Below are 22,178 nucleotides of genomic sequence, written 5' to 3' on the forward strand. Positions count from 1 at the left end.
TTCATCATATCATATCGTCAGGAAAATTAAAAAAAAAATCATATATTTAAAAACAAGATTTATAATTCATGCACAAAACAAAAAATGTGTAAAAAATTATGTATTTTGACACTATTACCCTTTTTACTAAAATTAGGACACATAATCCCCGCCGCACCGGATCAAAACTCTTCCCTTCATCGCCAACGCAACAAAAAAAACACAGTTAGAAACAGCTGAAATGCACCGCTTTCTTCTCCAAATCTCATCACACACACATTGACACACACCACTATACATACACATCTACATACACGAATCAGGTTTCGGGAAAAAATGGAAGGATTTGACGAAGATGTCTACGTCGGACGAAACGACGCCGGGGACGAGAACGCCATGCACTACGGCTACGACGGCGGCGCGCCACCGCCGCCGCCGCCGATGGACGGATTATCCCGAAACGACGGCATGCAGGGATACGACTTCGGCGGCGGCGGCGGCGCACCACCAACACCGCCGCCGATCGAGGGATACGGGCAGGGGAAGCCGTACGACCTCTCGGCGGACAGCGAGGGCATCTTCGCGGCGGCGGACAGCGGCGGGCCGCTGCTGCCGGATCCCAGCGAGATGCGCGAGCAGGGATCCGCGTTTCGCGAGTGGCGCCGGTGAGCTTAATTAATTATTTTGTCAATTACCATCTTCTAATTTATTAGATTCAAGGAATATCAAAAATCAATTCAAATTTTGTGTAGATGTTAGATTGATTCAAGGGTTAATTACTTTTAAAAAATCACTAATTTTGATCTGATTTTGGTTTCCGAAACTTTTTGTGAATTGTTGCAACAATAACATTAGCAAATTAAATAGATATGTTTAGTACATTTCAGCCTCATTACTCATATTATGCTTATTTTGCTAAATATTGAAAGGGTTAATACTGCGAACTTTCAGCGCTTTCCATACAATGTCCCGAATTTTCATTTTCTCTTAAAAGACCCTGAACTTTCAATTTTTTCCATAAAATGTCCCGCTATACAAAATTCGATGAAAAAAAGATGAAGTATCTCGCCGAAAGAAATATTTTGAGGACCACCATTGTTGGAAAACCATATTGAAAACCACCATTGTTGAAAAACGCTGAAACTTCGGAATTTTTTATCATCTTTTCGTCATTGAATTTTATATAGCGGGACATTTTATGAAAAAAAAAATTGAAAGTTCAGGATTTTTTAGGAGAAAATGAAAGTTCGGGACATTTTATGGAAAATGCTGAAAATTCGAGACATAAAATACTAGTAACCCATATTAAAAAATAGTGTTATTATTGCAACAACTTATAAGACGTATGAAAAACCAAAATCGAATCAAAGTTCGTGCATTTTTCAGCATACCATTAATTCAAGCAATTGTATATTGTGCATGTTGATTGTTGGCGGTAAAAAATTAATTCATTTCATGGTGTTTTCTCCTGATTGCCAAAATTTGATATAGTTTGATTCACCAACCTTCATCGTCATCTAATATTCATGAATTTAATTAAGCTTTAAAGATTGTTGATTTATGTATGTATACAGTCAAAATATGATTTATCTGGAAGAGAAGGAGAAGAAGGAGAAGGAGTTGAGGAATCAAATCATCGCTGAAGCTGATGAATGGAAGCGCAAATTTTACGAGAAGAGGAATCAGAACTGCGAGACGAACAAGACTCACAATCGAGAGAGAGAGAAAGTTATTAACGCTCTCTCTCTCTCTCTAAATTTTATCATGAAATTTGTGGCATTACAATGAAGAAATTATGATTTGTTGTGTTTAATTTGCAGATTTACTATGCACAACAAGAGAAATTTCACAAGGAGGCAGACAACCAGTTTTGGAAAGCGATCGCAGAGATCATACCCCGCGAAGTCCCCAATCTCGAGAAGAGGCGGGGAAAGAAAGATGACGAGAAGAAACCCGCGGTCTTCGTGGTCCAGGGGCCGAAGCCCGGGAAGCCGACTGACATGGCGAGGATGCGTCAGATCCTCGCCAAGCTCAAGACGAACCCTCCGCTTCACATGAGGCCGCCTCCCCCGAAGGAGGAGGGGAAGGAGGGAAAGCCGGAGGCGAAGAAGAACAATGAGAATGAAAAGGACGGTGCAACAGGGGAAACACAACAGTCTGTTTCCTCTGCTGCCAAAGATGCAGCCGCAGATGGAGCGTCTAAAACGGACGGCTCATCTGCTGCTGGAGGCAAAGAGAATGCAGAGAAGAAGTGATTAATTGATTGATTGATTATTTTTTTTCATTTATGTGAGTGACATTTATATATGAATTGAATAAGAGTAGTTTCTTCTAAAACTTAGTGGCTGCAAAGAGGTCCATTTTTCTTTCTTATATACCTTTTGTACCTAAAAAATTGACGAGTCCACTTATACTGTATTTTATTTTTATAATAATTATTACGATTTTTCTTAACTTCTCTGAATTATCTTTTTGCAATTCCCCCTTTTTTTCTTTTAGTTTTTTGAGGTCAATCTTTTTGTAATTTCCAAAAACTTTATATATAATCTTTAATAATGGTAGAAACTAGAAAATGAAGAATAACTAAAAATTAATTGTGAAGAACACTCTCAATTCTTTTTTATTTTTTATTTTTTGTATTATTAATCTTCCTGGAATTACAAAGCTGCAAGTAAAAAGGAATTATTATTATGGGAGTGAATCATGTAGATCTCACCCCTTATAATAATATATAGATTCAAATATGGATCACGCAGTGTGTATGTGGCACACTAAAATGTGATATGTAGCAGAGATCTTTCAAGGCAAAATACACTTAGGGGTAAAATAGAAAATATGAATTTCAAATATTAAAAAATATATATCTGGTTTTTAATTTTTATTAGTTTTTAATTTTTTTTAATCTAATTTCGCACCCTCAATGAAAAATATGCAACCTAAATATGTACTATATTGTTAAATACTCCCTCTGTCCCATTATTGTCGGCCACATTCTTTTCGGCATGGAGATTAAGAAGGAGATTGTTATGTGTTAATTAAATGTAGTCCACCAAAATTAAAGAGTTAATTAAATTTTTCTTAAACCTAAATCTGTCTTCTTCTCCATTTTCTGGTCGACGTCGTTGCCGTTGCCGGCAACGGCGACAATCGCCCCAAATCAGACCCCAATTTCCCCAAAACCAATCGCTCCAAATCAGACCCCAATTTCTAGGACAAAATTGAATCCTCAAGCACAAAAAATACTCCAACGTTTCATCAAGCAGGAGGCTTTGGTATTGGGGAAAGCAACACCCACTGATGACGACGGGATCGAGATTTTGCAGGTTTATTCCAAGGAAATTAGCAAGGGAATGCTTAAAACAGTGAAGACCAGATCTAGAGAGTTAGCGGCCGCTCCGGGGACTGCTAAGGTGATTTACGAGCTGCCATTCGCTGGAAATTTAAGGGGAAAAGAGGGCGGCGGCGCCGGATCTCAGAGAGAGGCGGCGACCATGGGGGTCGCGGCGGAGGGAGGTGCGAAACCCTCGATTTTTCCCATGGATTCGCGACGGAGCTGTCGGCGAGTGAAATCGAGAAGCTGAAGAGTTTGCCGGAGATTGTAGACGAGAGGGCGGGGTCGCGACCGTCCGTCGGAGAATAAGAGAGAAGGGGGGAGGCTGTTTTGGGGAAGGCGCTGAGTGTGGGTGTGTTTGTGTGTGATTTGTGTTTGTTCGAGAGAGATCTGAGCTGAGCAAGGGCGGTCGGGAAGGGGAGAGGGAGGAGAAGAGGAGGGATGGCAGCTGGCGGCCGGCGTCGCTGTTGGCCGCTGGAGAAGAAGAGAGAAGGCAGAGGTTTTGTGTGTTGTGCGTGTGTTGTGTGTGTGTGTGTGTGTGTTTATTTAAAAAGGGTTTAGGTTTAAGTAGAAATTTTAATTAAATGGGCTTAATTAGATTAAATATTTCTATTTTAAGAAAGTGGCCAACAATAATGGGACAGACCAAAAAGGAAATGTGGCCAACAATATTGGGACGGAGGGAGTACAATATTTGAAACCTAAATATGTATTATTTTGTTAAATATAAAACCTAAATATGTACTATTTTGTACCTAAATATGCAACCTAAATATGTAACTTAAATATGCAACCTAAATATGTACTATTTTGTACCTAAAAAACTTAGTGGCTGCAAAGAGGTTCATTTTTCTTTTCACACCTACCTTTTGTATACTAAAAAATTGGCTATTTGCACCCCAAAAGTGTTATAATCAGTATTTATCTTTATTACCTATCTTGCTAATAATATTGTAAAATGGAAATTTTGCGCTTTTAAAATGGTATTAGAACAAACTTTTATTGGGAAATTGTTTTATATTTAATTTATTTAGTAATTGATCCTGATTGGGAATTAAGGAGACTTATAATTAACTACTCCCTCCGTCCCATAATAAGTGGCCACATTTCCTTTTTCGTCTGTCCCACTATAAGTGGCTGCTTTCTAAAAGAAGCTAAAATTAGGGTTAATTAAACTCACTAATTAACTTTCTCATTAAACAAAATAATGACACCTATTAAACCTATTCACACTTTTATGCGTTTAACCCTAGCCGCCACAACTTCGTTTCTTTCTCTTTCTCATCAATCGCCCCTCACAGCATCTAGGGTTTTTGCCGTTGATTATCTGTAGAATCGCCGTTGAGAAGGTTGTTACCCTTTTGAATCGGAGCTCGTCGCCCTCTGGTTCACCCCTTTTCACCCGTCGCGATGACGAGAAAGAAATCTGCCACTGACTCTCTGGCTTCGCCGGATCTGGTCGTCTCACTGAGCGGCGTGCTGCTGCACCATCCTCCCGCCGGCGATTCTCCGTTGTTTGGCCGGAGACTGAGCAGCGAGTGGCCTCTCCCTTTGAGCGAGGGCTCTCCCTTTCACCCCGTCGACTCCACTGTCTCTTCGGTGTCATCGGAGCCCGAATCCTCTGTGAGGGGCGAGCCTCGGCGGAGATTGTTGTTCGATCCGCCCGAATCCTCTGTGGTCCAAGGGTACCCAGTCTGTTCGTCTCCCGCTAACTCTCTGGCCTATCCATCTCCACCTGAAACCCCCGATTCGGATGAGGATCTGTATAGCCGTATTGTGGCTGACACACTCTCACCGTGGTCTGTTGGAGAGTACGGCACGGCCCTCGCCGACGACGTGGACACGGCTGGTTGGATGCAAGTCCCCGAGACTGAGGTGCAGCCCTCTCCGATGACTGAGGTGCAGCCCTCTCCGATGACTGAGGTGCAGCCCCCTCCGATGACTGAGGTGCAGCCCCCTCCGATGAAGAAACTGGCACGTTTCCAGATACTGAAGAAAATGTTCCCTTATGCGGTGAGAAGCTTCTTTTTCATGTGCCTAATCTATTTTTTTTTTCGTGCTTACAGTGGGGATTGATTGAATACATTGTTGGTTGTTGGTGTAAATGTGCTGAAATGATGAATGATCTGTTGAGATTGGTGCATTTCTGAGAATTTAGTGATTGTTGTTGGTCGTATTGGTTTTTGATTGCGTTATGTGAACGGCCGTCTGGTGCCATCATTTTTGGTGTTGTATTGGGTGTATGAAGATTTATGGCCACCTGGTGCCATCATTTTTTGGTGTTATATCTGCTGCAATCATTCAAAATAGATAGCCCTTGCATTGCATTCATTCACACTGAAAACTTTACAAAAAATAGTCAGCCCTTTTACAAAATATGGTGGCTGTCTTAGACACTGAAAACTTTACAAAAGCTAGAACCACTTTACTAACTAGGCAGCCCTTTTACAAAATATGGTGGTTGTCTTAGACACTGAAAACTTTACAAAAACTAGAACCATTTTACTAACTATGCAGCACTTTTACAAAATATGGTGGATGTCTTAGACACTCCTTGCTTTACAAAAACTAGGCAGCCCTTTACTATATTCCTAACTGTTGGAAATCATTGAGCAGCCCTTGTTGTGAAAATGGATAGCCCAATTTCTCCACAACCTCTTGCACCAAATGCATTGGTGCATTATCATTCAAATAGTTTATGCACTCCTCCACCAACTCTATAGGCACTTCCAAATCCCTTGGGAGCTGGTTCGCTCTCATTAATGCATCCTTCCCCATGTGTGGGATCTTGTATGCATTATGACCTTTTGTTTCATTATCTCCACCATACATGACTGCAAACTTAGAAACACTTTGTTCAATGTATGTGGAGATAATTGAGCAAAGGATTCCTCAACTGCCTTTACAAGATCGTCACAGTTGTAACATGCCCTTTCAGTTTGAATTGATTGAATAGCTCTAAACCATCCCAAGTCGTTCACATTTGTGTCTGGACTGTTTGGTGGTTGATGAACTATTCTTATGTCGAATCCTTGTTGAGTGGCTGTAGCCCTAAAATCAGGGTCCAAGTCATGAATATGCGGTTTCGCATTGTCTTGTTGAATGTAGATTAGTTTACTTGCAAACGAAGGCCACTTTGCTATGATTGCTGGTACAATCTGTTGTGAAACAATAAAATAAAAGAACACTTTAAAATTCATTGCATATTTCACTACATAGCACTTCCACAATGCTGTTCGCTAATATTTTCACCACGCCGCAAGTATACGGGTAGTTGTAATATATGGAAGCAAGGTCGTATTCCACAAGGATTGGTGAATTTAAACTTCTAAATATTATTAATAAGTTATTTTCAATCTATTTAGACAAACCAAAGATGAAGAGATATTGAGAACTAAAACAAAGCTAAATAAAGCAAGTAAATAAAATAACGACAAGATAAACTTAGTTAATAAATTGGGGAATGACTCGAATGAAAGTTATCCTAGGGACTAAATTTCGATGGATCGTAATGAACTTCAATCTAAAGCAATATTAATCTTGATATGGCCTACTTATCTAGGGCGATCTCCCCACTAGTTTTAGCCCCCTCCCGGACGACTAAAACAGTAGATTACGGGTCATAATTGCCGTCCCCGGTCAATTTCTAACCTATAACTCCCAAGAGCACAAAAGATCAACAAGCCCTCACCCAACTCTCAACCTCCCGGTTTATTGAGATGATATGTATCAAACTCCTAATCTATTGTAATTATCCTCTCCCGATTCAAATCACAAATTAGAAATGCACAAAAGGTGGCCAACCAATCATACAAGAGATAAATCTAGGACTTGAAAAGATAACAATAAGCACAATCAAGATATATATAGAACAAAGAAATCAATCCATTACAAATCCATCTAATCTAATCCCTAAGATAAGAGATTTTAGCCAAGCATATTCATAATAAAAGCAAATCTCAAGTCATAAGAAAACATAAATAAAGATATAGAGAGATAGAGATTCATAGACAAATCCTATAATCTTGATCTTCAATCATGTAGTCTTGATGAGCTCCTTTCCAAGTCTTCCCCTTCTTTCTTTGATTTTGGTGTTGTTCTTGTGTGTGGAAGAGAGAAAAAATGGTAGAGAATAGAGGCTAGGGTTTGGAAATGGAGTGTTGGGGAAGATGAAGTGGGTGTGTGTGGTGAATGAATTAGAAAAGAAGGGAAAAATGGAGTTTTGGGGCTAAAATCGCGTCTGGGGCCCACTTGGGGGAAGCCCCGCCCTTTTCCCGCGGTCACGGCCCGCGTCCGCGGCCTTCAAACGTGGGGGATGCTCAGGGGACCCGCGGTCCCGCCCCGCGGCCGCGGGTGGTGACCGCGGGTGCCTCCTGAGTCGGGGGCAGCTGACCCGCGGTCCCACCCCGCGGCCGCGGGTGGTGACCGCGGGCTACTGGGCGTTATGCGCAGTCCGCTCGTTTTGCTCCGTTCTCCCTCGTCCGGACTCGGATTTGATCGCCGTTTGCGCTCACGGATTCCTCTCGAGACGTACTTCAATATAATATCTTCAAAATCCTCCAATTAATCCTTGATTTTTTCTGAAATTACTCCAAAACTACACCAAGACATCAAATCTTCATAAAACTCAACATTATGGTACAAACACGCATTGGCAAGCAAAATATGAAGGGAAATGACAACAAATCATGTGGAATTGAGGTACGAAAACCATGTTTGTCAACCCCCCCAAACTTAAAGCGTTGTTTGTCCCCAAACAACAAAGAGAAGAGAAATAAAAGATAACAAACATGTGAGAATGAATTGGTGTCATTTCAAGGGCTTCAATTTTTTCAAAATATTTCACTAGTGTATCACAAGTAGATATGCATTTCAAGAAGTCACAAGTGATAGTAAGTTCAACATTATAGCCTCCAAGCTTGAATCCTCACAAGGTGAATGTTTCAATGATGCACTCGACTCTCAAGTGTTTAGAATGGACGTGTTTACACTCAATTCGAAACAATGCATGCAATCTACCATAGGCTTGCCATTTGTCCTAACTCTCTATGCTTCAATGTGTTATAAATAGAGATCAAAAAGGGCTTTCATTGGGTTGTAATGAGGGCTCTTTGGTAAGGTGAGTAGTTTTTTAGGCAAAGTGACTCATCCCACAATCCATCAATCACAATGAACAAATCAACTTCACCATTTCTCTTATCAATCAAAAACCAAAATCCCTACATTTCATCTTTTCATCCTTAGTGATATCTATCATGGCTATGATTCAAAAGGCAAATCACTCCCCTTTATGCTCTTTTATTCACATTCATTTTCATTTCTTTTTCTTTTTGAGCTCATAGGGGATTAGTGATTTTCACACAATCAAAGCTTGATAAGCAATTTCAATCATTTCCCAAACTTTTTTCTTCATCAAAGCAACCACTAACACTCTAAGTTCTACCCCTTTATCATTGGTTCATTCAAAGAAAGGCTACAAGGCACAAAAGGGGTAAACTAGGATCATATGAGAATTTGGCACAATTGGGGTCAAGTGGCTAACAAAGATGGCCTTAAATCACTTCAATATTAACAACACATCTACTTTTATTTTCAAGAGAGGACTCATGGCAAGTTCTAGAGACCAACATACATGCTCAATCGATTTACACTCAAGAACAAAATGAGATTGTAATTGGATGACAATCAAGGGCTCAATTCTCACAAGCTCATTTTATTTGCAAGTTCTTGGAGGTAAAATATTTAGCTCATTTGTCACAAGTTCAAACTCTACATGCAAAATCAACAAGTGAAACACAACAATTTCTTTTCAAAAGCAACATTCATATCATAAGCCCAACACACATTTCATCCAACTCATGTGTTTCAACAATCAAGCTCAAAAATAAAAGACAAGGAAAAGCTAAAAAAAACATAGACAAAACTAATTATTGTAACATAACTAAACTAACTAAATAAATAAACAACGGATAAATGAGATAAGTAACCCATCTTCACCCTCCCCCCAAACTTATTTCACACAAAGGAGAAATAAGTTTGGATGAAGGAGAAAATGGTTACTTGTCTCGTACTCACAAACGAGGTGGAGGCTTAGGCGGTGGCCATTTCTCATCAAATTTGCATGCTCCATCCACCGCGACCCAAAAATATGGTGGCTTTGCAATTCTTGAGACATCCCGGGCGTCATGATAATCTCGTTCACCATCTAGAGTACCATCACACTCAAACAATTCCTTATTAGACAAATCAAAGTGAAAATCAAAAGATGAAGATAAATAAAAGTGAAAGAAGCAAGCCTTCATAGAATCGCCCATGTCGAGGTAAGGATCGACAAAATTTTTGACTTTGCATTCTTTAAAACTTGTGAAATCTTCATCTTTTTGGAATTGTAGAGGTTGCGTTGGAAAAGTTGGGCTCTCGACTTCAAGGGGTTTGGAGAATTGATCCTCATCTTCTTTATACTCTTCTTCAACTTCTTGAGGCTCTTCACTTAGCATCGGCATTGGTTCCTCATACAAGGTTCCATTCCGTAGGCTAATGGCTATGCACAAATCATCAATTCGCTTTTGATTTTCCATAGTGGTAGCCAAAGACCTCCTTTGCTCATCTAGCATAACCTCCGATTTTGCTAGACTTTTTTCTATCCAAGCTTGTGTAGTTAAGAAGCATTGTAGGAGATCATCTTTCGAATTCGATTTCTCCTCTTGATAGTATCGATTTCCCCCTTGGAAGCCTTCTTGAGTGGAATAAGAATTTTCATAATTCCAACTATTGAAATGGTCCTCATACTCCAATGGTGATTGCCACTCCATGGCATTGCACCCCATGTCATAATACTCACCATAGGAAGGTGTTGGTTGGAAGGCTTTTTGGATCATTGGTTGCCTACAATTTCTTTTGGCTTCCAAAACACGCAACTTAAGTTGCATCAACGCCAATTGTAGTTGGAGTTGCTCAACCAACTCATTCCTTCCATCATCCATTTTTGGTGCCGCTTTTACGGTTGTGGAGCAATTTTCTCTAACAAAAATAAATAAACATATAAATAAACAAACATAAAAACAATATCTAAATTAGATAAAAACAACTTTTCACAATATCAAAAGTAAAAATTCAACCAATCCCCGGCAACGGCGCCAAAAACTTGTTCGCTAATATTTTCACCACGCCGCAAGTATACGGGTAGTTGTAATATATGGAAGCAAGGTCGTATTCCACAAGGATTGGTGAATTTAAACTTCTAAATATTATTAATAAGTTATTTTCAATCTATTTAGACAAACCAAAGATGAAGAGATATTGAGAACTAAAACAAAGCTAAATAAAGCAAGTAAATAAAATAACGACAAGATAAACTTAGTTAATAAATTGGGGAATGACTCGAATGAAAGTTATCCTAGGGACTAAATTTCGATGGATCGTAATGAACTTCAATCTAAAGCAATATTAATCTTGATATGGCCTACTTATCTAGGGCGATCTCCCCACTAGTTTTAGCCCCCTCCCGGACGACTAAAACAGTAGATTACGGGTCATAATTGCCGTCCCCGGTCAATTTCTAACCTATAACTCCCAAGAGCACAAAAGATCAACAAGCCCTCACCCAACTCTCAACCTCCCGGTTTATTGAGATGATATGTATCAAACTCCTAATCTATTGTAATTATCCTCTCCCGATTCAAATCACAAATTAGAAATGCACAAAAGGTGGCCAACCAATCATACAAGAGATAAATCTAGGACTTGAAAAGATAACAATAAGCACAATCAAGATATATATAGAACAAAGAAATCAATCCATTACAAATCCATCTAATCTAATCCCTAAGATAAGAGATTTTAGCCAAGCATATTCATAATAAAAGCAAATCTCAAGTCATAAGAAAACATAAATAAAGATATAGAGAGATAGAGATTCATAGACAAATCCTATAATCTTGATCTTCAATCATGTAGTCTTGATGAGCTCCTTTCCAAGTCTTCCCCTTCTTTCTTTGATTTTGGTGTTGTTCTTGTGTGTGGAAGAGAGAAAAAATGGTAGAGAATAGAGGCTAGGGTTTGGAAATGGAGTGTTGGGGAAGATGAAGTGGGTGTGTGTGGTGAATGAATTAGAAAAGAAGGGAAAAATGGAGTTTTGGGGCTAAAATCGCGTCTGGGGCCCACTTGGGGGAAGCCCCGCCCTTTTCCCGCGGTCACGGCCCGCGTCCGCGGCCTTCAAACGTGGGGGATGCTCAGGGGACCCGCGGTCCCGCCCCGCGGCCGCGGGTGGTGACCGCGGGTGCCTCCTGAGTCGGGGGCAGCTGACCCGCGGTCCCACCCCGCGGCCGCGGGTGGTGACCGCGGGCTACTGGGCGTTATGCGCAGTCCGCTCGTTTTGCTCCGTTCTCCCTCGTCCGGACTCGGATTTGATCGCCGTTTGCGCTCACGGATTCCTCTCGAGACGTACTTCAATATAATATCTTCAAAATCCTCCAATTAATCCTTGATTTTTCCTGAAATTACTCCAAAACTACACCAAGACATCAAATCTTCATAAAACTCAACATTATGGTACAAACACGCATTGGCAAGCAAAATATGAAGGGAAATGACAACAAATCATGTGGAATTGAGGTACGAAAACCATGTTTGTCAAATGCATACATGCTAGACTTCCTTGCCATACCTTGTTTATGAAGCACTCCCCCATAACATCCTTGGAAATTGACTGAATTGGCCTCGTTTCTAGTGTGCCCATTGGTCTGTTCTTGCTATTACGTTTGGCAGGAACTTGTTCAGTAAATGGGAAGATTCCAATCTTCCCATCAAATAGGCAGTCCCCATGTTCAGAAAATATTGGCCTACAAACGACACACATAAACATAACTTTCTTTATGAAAGTCTTACTCTTGCATGTTCGGTGAGGATCTCCCTCGGTCGGTGTGAGGTAAAATCTGTGTGCCGCCTTTGTGATATAGAACCACTTTTCATCTATATGAACAGTGTTCTCCATAGCCTTAAACTTCAACGTCATCACAATGCGATCAAATTCCAATGCTTCTAATGAAAACCTAAGCGCAACAACTTGTTAGGGGCTGTGAGATCTAGCTTGATAGCACTTGAATGCGTTCTGATCAGCCCCTGGTTTACCTTCCTCCAAACAGTGTTTTTACTTTGATTAATCCCCACTGCAAGTCTCCTAATTGTTGATCTTTTGTGTAACTCTAGGCTTTGAATTAGCTCTATGTCGACGCTAACTCTTTTCCTCTTTGCTGCCCCTGGTTTGGCACTTCTTAAATATATTTCCTTACCGTTTTCCTTTTGTTTCTTCACAGCGGCCCAAAGACGAGTGATGGTGCGTTGCGTTGTGAAGAGTTGAAGAGGGAAGCAGCCTCCTTCATGGCTCCGTAACGAGGCTTTCCATTCTTCAAGTTTGAAAGTAGAAACTGAACTATCTTATTCCTCTGTTGTGTTGATAGATTCTTGCTGACCATGTTTGGCTTTTTTCCCTTGTTTTGTATTCTGAATTTGGTTTGTACAAATCTGCCAAATGATGGCAAATTTATAGAGTAGATTTTGGGGGAAAAACTGAAATTTGTCCAACATTTATGAAATGAAAAGGTTTGGAGGCAAATTCTGCCGCCAACACTTTGTTGGAATTGAAACTTGTTGTTTTTAAAAAAAAAAAAATTGGCATTATTACAACAGCTGCACTTTAATTTTTTGGAAGCAGCCAACTATCATCAAAACAATTAACTAGAGGTGTTGACTATCATTAAAAAATTTGAGTTGGTCGAAATTATACAGTGCAAAAGGAATACAAATTTGAATTGCCTGAAATTGTACAATGCAAAAAATTGAACTTGGCCGAAATTTGAATTGGCCGAAATTGTATAGCTGAAATTTTAATTTCTTGATTTAAATAAATTTAATGAATAAACTAAAATAAAATAAAATTATAAAAAGTGCAAAAGGTGGTTGAAAAGTTGGTTGAGATTAAAAATTTAATTAACTTTCACAAAATACATTAAATGGTATGGGACCACACTTAATCTCCACTAACTATCACTTTCTTAATCTCCGTGCCGAAAATAATGTGGCCACTTATTATGAGATGGAGAGAGTATATGAATTCACACAATTGTTCAAAATGCTTTACACACAAGATTTATCTCTAATTTTTGGAGAAGAGAAGAATCATTATCAGCAACCATTTAGTAATTAGTACTCCCTCCGTCCCAAACGAAATGTCATGTTTTCCTTTTTGGGCTGTCCCAAACGAAATGTCCTGTTTCTTTTTTTGGCAATACACTCTCTCTCTATACTTAATATTTAAATAATTTCCACCAACCCACTTTTTTACTTTATACACATTTCTTAATCTCCGTGCCCAAAAGAAATAGGACATTTCGTTTGGGACGGAGAGAGTAATATTTTTGGTATAAATAAATAATGTTCATATGTTCCACTTGCATGATTATATTAATATAGAGAAGCAACCATTTAGTAATTAGTAATATTTTTGGTATTTTATACTCCCTCCGTCCACCAATTAAAGGCCTATATGAAAAAACACGGGTTTTAAGAAAAAAGTGTATTTTTATTAGTTGAGTGGAGAAAGGGTCCCATTTTTTAAGAAAAAGTGTATTTTTATTAGTTGAGTGGAGAAAGGGTCCCACTTTTTTGTAAAGAATCTTTGACTTTTTTGATTAAATAATGAATAAAAACTTACCAAAAATAGGTAGGCCTTGTTTTTGTGGACGGACCAAAAAGGCAGGTAGGCCTTGAATTGGTGGACGGAGGGAGTACTACCTAATTTTAAATAATCCTCCTTTAATCTCTTACACCTGTTCGTTTTTCGTTTTTCATTTTTCTATATACAGACACAGATAGAGAACAGGTCGTTGATGAAGACGACAGTGTGCGCGACCTAGATCTCACTCATCTATACTTATATTAAAGCACAAGTTTGGGCTGAATTTTTTCCCGCCAATTGCAGCCTCTTTTTATCCAATGTGTAATTGCTTCAATGTTTGTCTGTTGGAAATTGAGCACAAATGCAGTTTACCCACCAGGTTTTGGAGCCAAAATTTGAATTTGAATGCTAATCTTGGAGCCAATTTGCAGCTCAATTAGCCTATAAATATCAAATGATTTGAGACCATCTTGGATACAAATTGCTGTACAAACTTTCTCTCTCTATTTTTAGTTAATTTAATTCTTTTTTATGTTTTTAAAATTTTTACAGTTTTCATGTTTTTATGTCATTTTTATTTTGTTTAGAAGGAGCACTTTTTTTTTGCTATTTACTACTAGGGTGTCGAGTTCTTCATATCATTTGTGACTCTGTACAATATTTATTTAAAAAGTAGCTAATATTAGTATAGATTTTCTCAGAAGATCAATGGAGCGCAGAAGATCTGGAAAAGACTCAATCTTTCAATGGAGCACGGAAAATCTGCAAATGCCACAAAAGGTTTTAGGGTATATTCAAGATTTACAACAAGTAGGCATCAGGTCGAAGAAATACCATAAAAAAATGAAGAAAGGGGAGTTTATAGCAGAAACACAAATTGGAAAATTGTGTAAAAGATGATTGCTAATTTCTTTTATCGAAACTGATGTAAGAGGAGTTTATAGGAGACACACTACTCTGCAAAATATAAAACAAAACAACTATTCTTTTAAGAAGTAGATATGGATAGATCTAACAAAATAATACCATAAACACAAAATAACTCAAAAACGAAAAAACTAACATGGCTACAAAAATAAAGATCTTACGCAATATTAAAAAAAAAAGCTTAGCAGGAAAAAAAAACTTATTCTTTTCAAATGATATTCATAGATCTACAAAATAGATCTACAATATGATACTATCAAAACAAAAAAAATTAAAAATAAAAATAAAGAAACAAAAAACTAATAAACGAAAAAAAAAAATTAGATCTTACGGAAACGAGGAGAAGGCCGAGATCTGGAGACTGGGCTTGGGCGACGCCGTCGTTTGAAACGAAGATGTGGTGGCGTTGGCGGGATGTGCAGAGGGAGACGGCGCGAGTCGCCGACAGGAACTTCACTACGGCTCCTCCACCGCCGAACGAAGATGTGGTGGCGTTGGCGGCTGCTTCGCCATTTTCGCTGTCAGTATTTTCGTCCGATTCTGAAATTTAGGTGTTTAGAGAGAAGAGGTGAGAGGGGGCGAAAGCTAGGGGAGATGGGGATAGGGGTTGAGAAATAGATGGTGAGGTAGAGGGAGTGAGAAGACGAGGGAGAGTGATTGAGATGTAGAAAATCGGCGCCGCCGCTAAACCGCCTGAGGAGAAAGGGGGAAGGGTGGATTTTGTTGGTTATCCTTGACATCATCTAATGATACGCAGCGGAATGTACAATCAAGGATTAGATCTAGATTTACAAATGCATCATGTGTAGAGATAGGCACACAACGAAAGGAATAACTTACTCGTTGTGTGGTATGCGTGCGTCTCGATTCTTGCCGTGAATCCACTACTAAGGTATCCACGTGTATGTCGATTCGATGCAGGAACAATTCCAAGTGCACGATTCAATCTTCGACAGCTAGGAAATCTCCGATTGAAACTATAGTGCTCTCTTAGTGTTTGCAAGCCAAAAGCTACTTACTACCTTGTAAGACCAAACTCCTACTTATAAGCCAAAAGTATTGGCTTACCTTGTAAGCCAAAGAGTTGGCTTCTCTTATAAGCCAAAGAGTTGTCTTACTAAGGAAGTCAATCCTATTCCAATTAATAGGTCCAATAGTCCAACTAATTCTCAATTAATTAAGTGTTATTAGAATATATCAAATATATCCTAATCTAGTCCATAATATCTTTCAATCTCCCACTTGGACTAGCATTAGATAAACACCAAGCACTATCTTTGCACCCTTGAGCGAACCAACAATACACATAAAGTGTGACCCTTTAGGCCTCCATTATCGACGATAATCAAATTAAAGTCTACACAAAACTCCTAGACTACGTTGTGTAGCGAACTCGATATATGAAGAACGTTTACGTGGATTCTGTAAACAAACCTTTATATGAAGTTTATGTAATATCCCTTCATTCACGAACCACTCGATTGAGCCTAGGATCTGCCATGTGTCTATCCCAATAGCTCAATCATTTTATCTCATCTTTATTAAATGACCCTTCCGATCATATTCAATTATTCTAATTGAATATATCTTTGCATTGGCCAATGACTAACGGTCAAATAATATAGAGAATTTGAAGTGTTCTCTCGAAATTCAAATCGAGGAATGAATCCTATTCTTGGCTCAACTACCATTTCCATTTGCCTCATGATGTACCCAATACAAGCCGTATCTACCCCTTTGATGGAGTGCAAGCATTGTACTTGGTCAAAGCACACCACTCAACAAACAAAATGAGTATTGACCTCAAGTCAAATGACTATTACATACTCCATACACTATTAAATCATAGACACTAGAACTAATGATTTAATAGCAGGGTATACCAATACTCTCCAAAATATCCATGTGTCCATCACGAGAATCAAATTACTCGTAGTTGTGAGATCAACTACATTCTCTAAGAATATGATGCAGACCACATGCTAACCTATCGCATGTCATCAATATCTCATTCTTGATGACCATTGGTTAGGGCATCTTTAGAATTACACTCAAACCATTAATGTCTCACATCATTAATAGTAGTGATAATTCAAGGGAACAAATAAAAGAATAAAGTCAAACAATAAAACCAAATATTCTAATAAATGCACTAGCCCATGAAATCAAATAACATATATAAATGTGATCAGGTAAGGATGTCTCAATTCAAATTGTTTCTAAGACATTCAAACCAAAACTCCCACTAAATCAAAGCCAACTTCCGACATGTCTAACACCCAAGCTTTCAAAATGTTTGTTGTGTTTTGCTATACACAACGGCTTGGTGAAAAGATCGGCTAAGTTATCATCAGTGGGTACTCTTTCTAATTTCACATTGCCTCTTTCAATTATTTCTCTGATCAGATGATATCTCCGAGGAATGTGCTTGTTTCTATTCGTGGGTCTTGGTTCCTTTGCTTGCACAACTGCACCAGTGTTGTCACAATACAACGGTATTGCACAATTGGTACTTGGAATGACACCCAGTTCTTTCACGAATTCTAACAGAGCCACAGCCTCCTTGGCAGCTTCAGATGCAGCAATATACTCGGCTTCAGTGGTGGAGTCGGCAGTAGTGCTTTGTTTGGAACTATTCCAACTAACTGCTCCACCATTGAGGATGAAGACATAGCCAGACTGTGACTTATAGTCATCATGGTCTGTTTGGAAGCTAGTATCAGTATACCCAGTAACTGATAACTCTGGCTGTCCACCATAGACTAAGAAGTATTCTTTAGTCCTTCTAAGGTACTTTAGAATAGTCTTGACAGTTCTCCAATGTACCTCACCGGGATTTTGCTGAAATCTGCCTGTCATGCTAAGCGCATATGCCACATCTGGCCTAGTAGATGTCATGGCATACATTATCGATCCTATAGCAGAAGCATATGGGATCCTTTTCATGTATTCAATTTCTTGGTCACTAGAAGGGCAACCCTTCTTAGACAAGATTATACCATGTCCCATAGGAAGAAATCATTTCTTAGAATTTTCCATTGAGAAGCGCTTTAGCAATTTGTCTATGTAGGTGGATTGTGATAATCCTAACAATCTATTAGGTCTATCCCGATAGATCTTTATCCCAAGGATATAGGAAGCATCACCCAGGTCCTTCATCATGAAGGAGCTAGCCAACCAACCTTTCACGGATTGCATCATGGAACGATCACTACCCATAATCAAAATGTCATCAACATATATGATAAGGTAGACAATGTTCCCATCTTTGCGTTTACTATAAACACATGGATCTTCTTTGCCTCTGACAAAATCAAACGATTTTATAGCTCTGTCAAAGCAAATATTCCAACTCCTAGAAGCTTGCTTAAGTCCATAAATGGACTTCTTTAGCCTACATACTGCATTCGGCCTTTCTTTGGATACAAAACCTTCAGGTTGAGTCATATAGACTTTCTCTTCAAGTTCTCCATTGAGAAACGCAGTTTTGACATCCATTTGCCAAATGTCAAAGTTATAGTATGCAGCTATAGCAAGTAAAATCCTAATGGACTTGATCTTTGCGACTGGTGAAAAGGTTTCGTCATAATCAATGCCCTCGCGTTGACTATAACCCTTTGCCACCAACCTAGCCTTGTAGGTTCGTACTATGCCATCTGCATCTCTCTTCTTTTTGAAGATCCATTTGCAGCCTATGGGATATTTCCCATCTGGCAAATCAACTAGTTCCCAGACTAGATTGAAGTACATCGAGTCCATTTCAGAAATTAAGGCTTCAAGCCACTTCTCCGAGTCGGTGCCCGACACCGTTTCGGTATAGGTCTTAGGTTCATCATCATCTGAATAAACTCCATCATCTTGGTTCTCAACCAATAGATTAAGTCTTTCAGGTGCTCGACGATTCCTACGAGGCTTATGGAGTTGTTCTTGCGTTTGTTCGTGTTGTATATTCTGAATGTGAGCAGGTTCCTCTGTGTTGAACGTTTCAACAGTTTCGGAATTTTCAAGGACATCCTCAAGATTTTCTTGAGGTGGTGGTGACACAACTATTGTATCATCATGTCTTTGATGCATCTCATTGTCTTGAGGTGTCTCTCTAGGAGATATTCCCCTTCCCAATAGATCATCAAATACTCCCACTGAATTCTTGTCCACACCATTAGACAAGTTTTCATCCTCTATGTTATTTTGCGGTTCTTGAATTTCTTCAAGTTCTATCGTATTGTGACCTTGTTCCTTAGAGACAAAGGTGTCTTCAAGAAACGTCACATTCTGGGAAACAATCACCTTGTGATCACCGGGAACGTAGAAATAATATCCAATTGTTTCCTTAGGATATCCCACAAAATAACATTTCTCACTTTTCGATTCCAACTTATCAGTCATCATTTTCTTAACAAAAGCAGGACATCCCCAGGTCCGCATATGGTTAAGACTTGCCTTTTTGCCACACCATAACTCATATGGTGTTTTCTCAACTGATTTAGAAGGAACTCTATTCAGAATATAAACAGCGGTCTGTAAGGCATGACCCCAAAGGAATAAAGGGAGACTTGCAAAACTCATCATGGACCGAACCATATCTAATAAAGTTCGATTCCTCCTTTCGGATACCCCATTCATTTGAGGTGTCCCCGGAGGAGTCCAGTCTGACCGAATTCCATGTGATTTTAAGTAATCAAGAAACTCATGGCTTAAGTATTCTCCTCCTCGATCTGATCGAAGAGCCTTTATACTTTTCCCAAGTTGTTTCTCGACTTCTAACTTAAACTCCTTAAATTTCTCAAAGGCCTCAGATTTGTGCTTCATGAGATACACATATCCATACCTCGAAAAATCATCAGTAAAAGTTATGAAGTACGGATATTCACCTCTTGCTTCTGTTGGGAACGGTCCACACACATCTGTGTGAATCAATTCTAACAAGTCTTTGGCTCGTAACCCCTTCCCAGAAAAAGGTTTCTTAGTCATCTTACCTTTGAGACAGGATTCACAAGCACCATATGACTCAAGGTCAAATGATTTGAGATAGTCTAACTTTCTCAATCTCGCTATCCTGTTCTCATTGATATGACCAAGTCTACAATGCCAAAGATAGGTAGTATTATTCGCATTACTCAGCTTAGGTCGTTTGTTTTGTACATTAAGAATACTCCTTTCACATTCAAGATAATATAAACCATTCAAAAGATAGGCACTTCCATAAAACAATCCATTAAGGGAAAACGAGCATCGACTGTTTCCAAAATGGAATGTAAAGCCTTCAATGTCCAACATCGGAATGGAAATAATATTCTTAGAAATAGAAGGAACGAAGTAACAATTACTTAAAACAAGTCTATTTCCCGAAGGAAGATCTAATCTATAAGTCCCCACGCGTTCAGCAGCAACTCTTGCTCCATTTCCTCACGCGTAGATCGACTTCCCCGGGCATCACTTTCTTGGTTTCACTTAGGCCCTGCACATTATTGCAAATGTGTGAGCCACAAGCTGTATCTAATACCCAAGATTGTGAATTATCAATAGACATGTTTATCTCAATGACAAACATACCCGAGCTCATACCCGATGCACCTTGTGCCTTGTATTTCGGGCAGTCTCTCTTCCAGTGCCCCTTTTCATGACAGAATAGGCACTCATCCTTTGGCAACTTCGGCTTTTTCTGAGCCCCTCCACCTTTAGGCTTCAAACCAGCATCAAATGCCTTCTTCTGCTTGTACTTCCTTTTGGAAGACGTGGCAGTAGAGCTCACCATGAGCACAGATTTGCCTTTAGAGGTGGAAGACTCATAGGTCTTCAACATGTTATGAAGCTCAGGCAAGCTTGCCTTCGTGCCGTTCATATTGAAGTTCACAATGAGGTTTTCAAATGAGGCAGGCAAAGACTGCAGAATCAGATTGACAGAGACAGTAGCGGGTAGCATCGTTCCAATCGATGCCAACCTCTCAATCAACCCGATCATCTTCAGTACATGATCAGAAACCTGACCCCCATCATGAAGCTTACACTTAAAGAGATCTCGGAGTATCTCATACTCCATAGTCTGAGCTTCTGAAGCATACAGACTCTTCAAGTGTTTCAGCATATCATAGGGGAACATGTGTTCATGTTGCCTCTATAACTCCGTAGTCATAGAGGACAACATCACACATTGTGCCGATGTTGCATCCTCGACATGCTTCTTGTGAGCAGCTTCATCAAATGATGCATACTCAGCAGACTGCTTGTCAGGAATGACAGTGATTGGGTTGTCCAAGACATACTCAATCTTCTCTAGCCTTAAGACCAGACGCAAGCAACGGAGCCAATCCGTGAAGTTTGACCCAGTCAACTTGTTTGTTTCTATCAAACATTTCAGTGACAAATTCGACATATTATCTGATCAATAAATAAAGAAAAGCAAATTAGAAAGAATAAACTATGATCACATTGTATCACTAATCAAACAATGGGCTATCGTATTGATTAGCTCCCACTAATTTTAACATATCTTACGCCCCCAACGTAAAACACGAATTTATAATCCATATAAATCTTAGTGGTCCAAGATCCAAGTCAATATTATGCAGCCTCTGCTTTGCTGATGACTACAATAATATTACTTAGTAGGCCTCTAAGCCAATTGCAACAACAATTTTGCAACTCTTGGTTGATTAATCCAATTAATCTGCGTCCTTAAATCATTCTTGGTCGCTTTGCGTTCCAAAATAATTTAAGCAAGTCAACCCCATCACACGGTGCCAACCTATGAATGAGTCTTGGCCTTGTCGATTTAGAGCATACAATTTTATGTAAATACCCTTGGACGAAAAGGTTAGGAACTCAAACAATTATGATGGACGGCGCGTTTTGTGCTTTACACAAAGACTTATATTTAATGGGGATTTAGCATGTGATACTAATTGCTTATATTTAATTTAATATCCAATATTAAATAGCAAAACAATTACTGGGTGCCGCCTACCCAGACATATAAAATGCGGACCACACATATTGGGCGCCGCCTACCCATACATAGCAAAGCGGACTACATATATTGGGCGCCGCCTACCCAAGATAAAAGCGGTCTTTAACTACTATAGTTAAATAATAAGCATAAAATCAAATAGCATGCTTATCACATAAAGACATAAAACCTCTACGAATAAAATCATTAATCAAATTAATATTTTATTCTCTAATTAAATATGGGTTAATCAATTTATATTAATTCTAAATTAATATAAATTTATTTCTATTATTATTAATTCAAAATTAATAACAATA

At 39.1% G+C, this 22,178-nt stretch overlaps 2 protein-coding genes across 2 annotated transcripts; one reads left to right on the forward strand and one right to left on the reverse strand.

Moving 5' to 3' along the window:
• The first annotated feature begins 210 nt into the window (after nucleotides 1-210).
• LOC131012573 (clathrin light chain 1-like) lies at nucleotides 211-2,286 on the forward strand. Its single transcript, XM_057940555.1, has 3 exons — nucleotides 211-644; nucleotides 1,554-1,707; nucleotides 1,800-2,286. The coding sequence occupies exons 1-3, from the start codon at nucleotides 316-318 to the stop codon at nucleotides 2,232-2,234; spliced, it is 918 nt and encodes a 305-aa protein (XP_057796538.1). The 5' UTR covers nucleotides 211-315; the 3' UTR covers nucleotides 2,235-2,286.
• Nucleotides 2,287-20,762: 18,476 nt separating this feature from the next.
• LOC131007595 (uncharacterized) lies at nucleotides 20,763-21,285 on the reverse strand. The gene is made up of 3 exons (XM_057934501.1): nucleotides 21,061-21,285; nucleotides 20,855-20,979; nucleotides 20,763-20,796 (listed from the first exon to the last, which is right to left on the reverse strand). The coding sequence occupies exons 1-3, from the start codon at nucleotides 21,283-21,285 to the stop codon at nucleotides 20,763-20,765; spliced, it is 384 nt and encodes a 127-aa protein (XP_057790484.1).
• Between the last annotated feature and the right edge of the window lie 893 nt (nucleotides 21,286-22,178).

Source organism: Salvia miltiorrhiza, chromosome 2 (assembly GCF_028751815.1).
Source record: "Salvia miltiorrhiza cultivar Shanhuang (shh) chromosome 2, IMPLAD_Smil_shh, whole genome shotgun sequence".
Lineage (NCBI taxonomy): Eukaryota > Viridiplantae > Streptophyta > Magnoliopsida > Lamiales > Lamiaceae > Salvia > Salvia miltiorrhiza.

Bases quoted from the DNA above. Each gene is read 5' to 3' on its own strand.
- LOC131012573 (XM_057940555.1), top strand. From the start codon at position 316: ATGGAAGGATTTGACGAAGATGTCTACGTCGGACGAAACGACGCCGGG. The intron at 645-1,553 runs GTGAGCTTAATT...GTATGTATACAG, and splicing joins GCGTTTCGCGAGTGGCGCCG to TCAAAATATGATTTATCTGG. The intron at 1,708-1,799 runs GTTATTAACGCT...TTTAATTTGCAG, and splicing joins ACAATCGAGAGAGAGAGAAA to ATTTACTATGCACAACAAGA.
- LOC131007595 (XM_057934501.1), bottom strand. From the start codon at position 21,285: ATGTCGAATTTGTCACTGAAATGTTTGATAGAAACAAACAAGTTGACT. The intron at 20,980-21,060 runs GTGATGTTGTCC...AAACACTTGAAG, and splicing joins ATGCAACATCGGCACAATGT to AGTCTGTATGCTTCAGAAGC. The intron at 20,797-20,854 runs GTTGGCATCGAT...CTGATTCTGCAG, and splicing joins ATGATCGGGTTGATTGAGAG to TCTTTGCCTGCCTCATTTGA.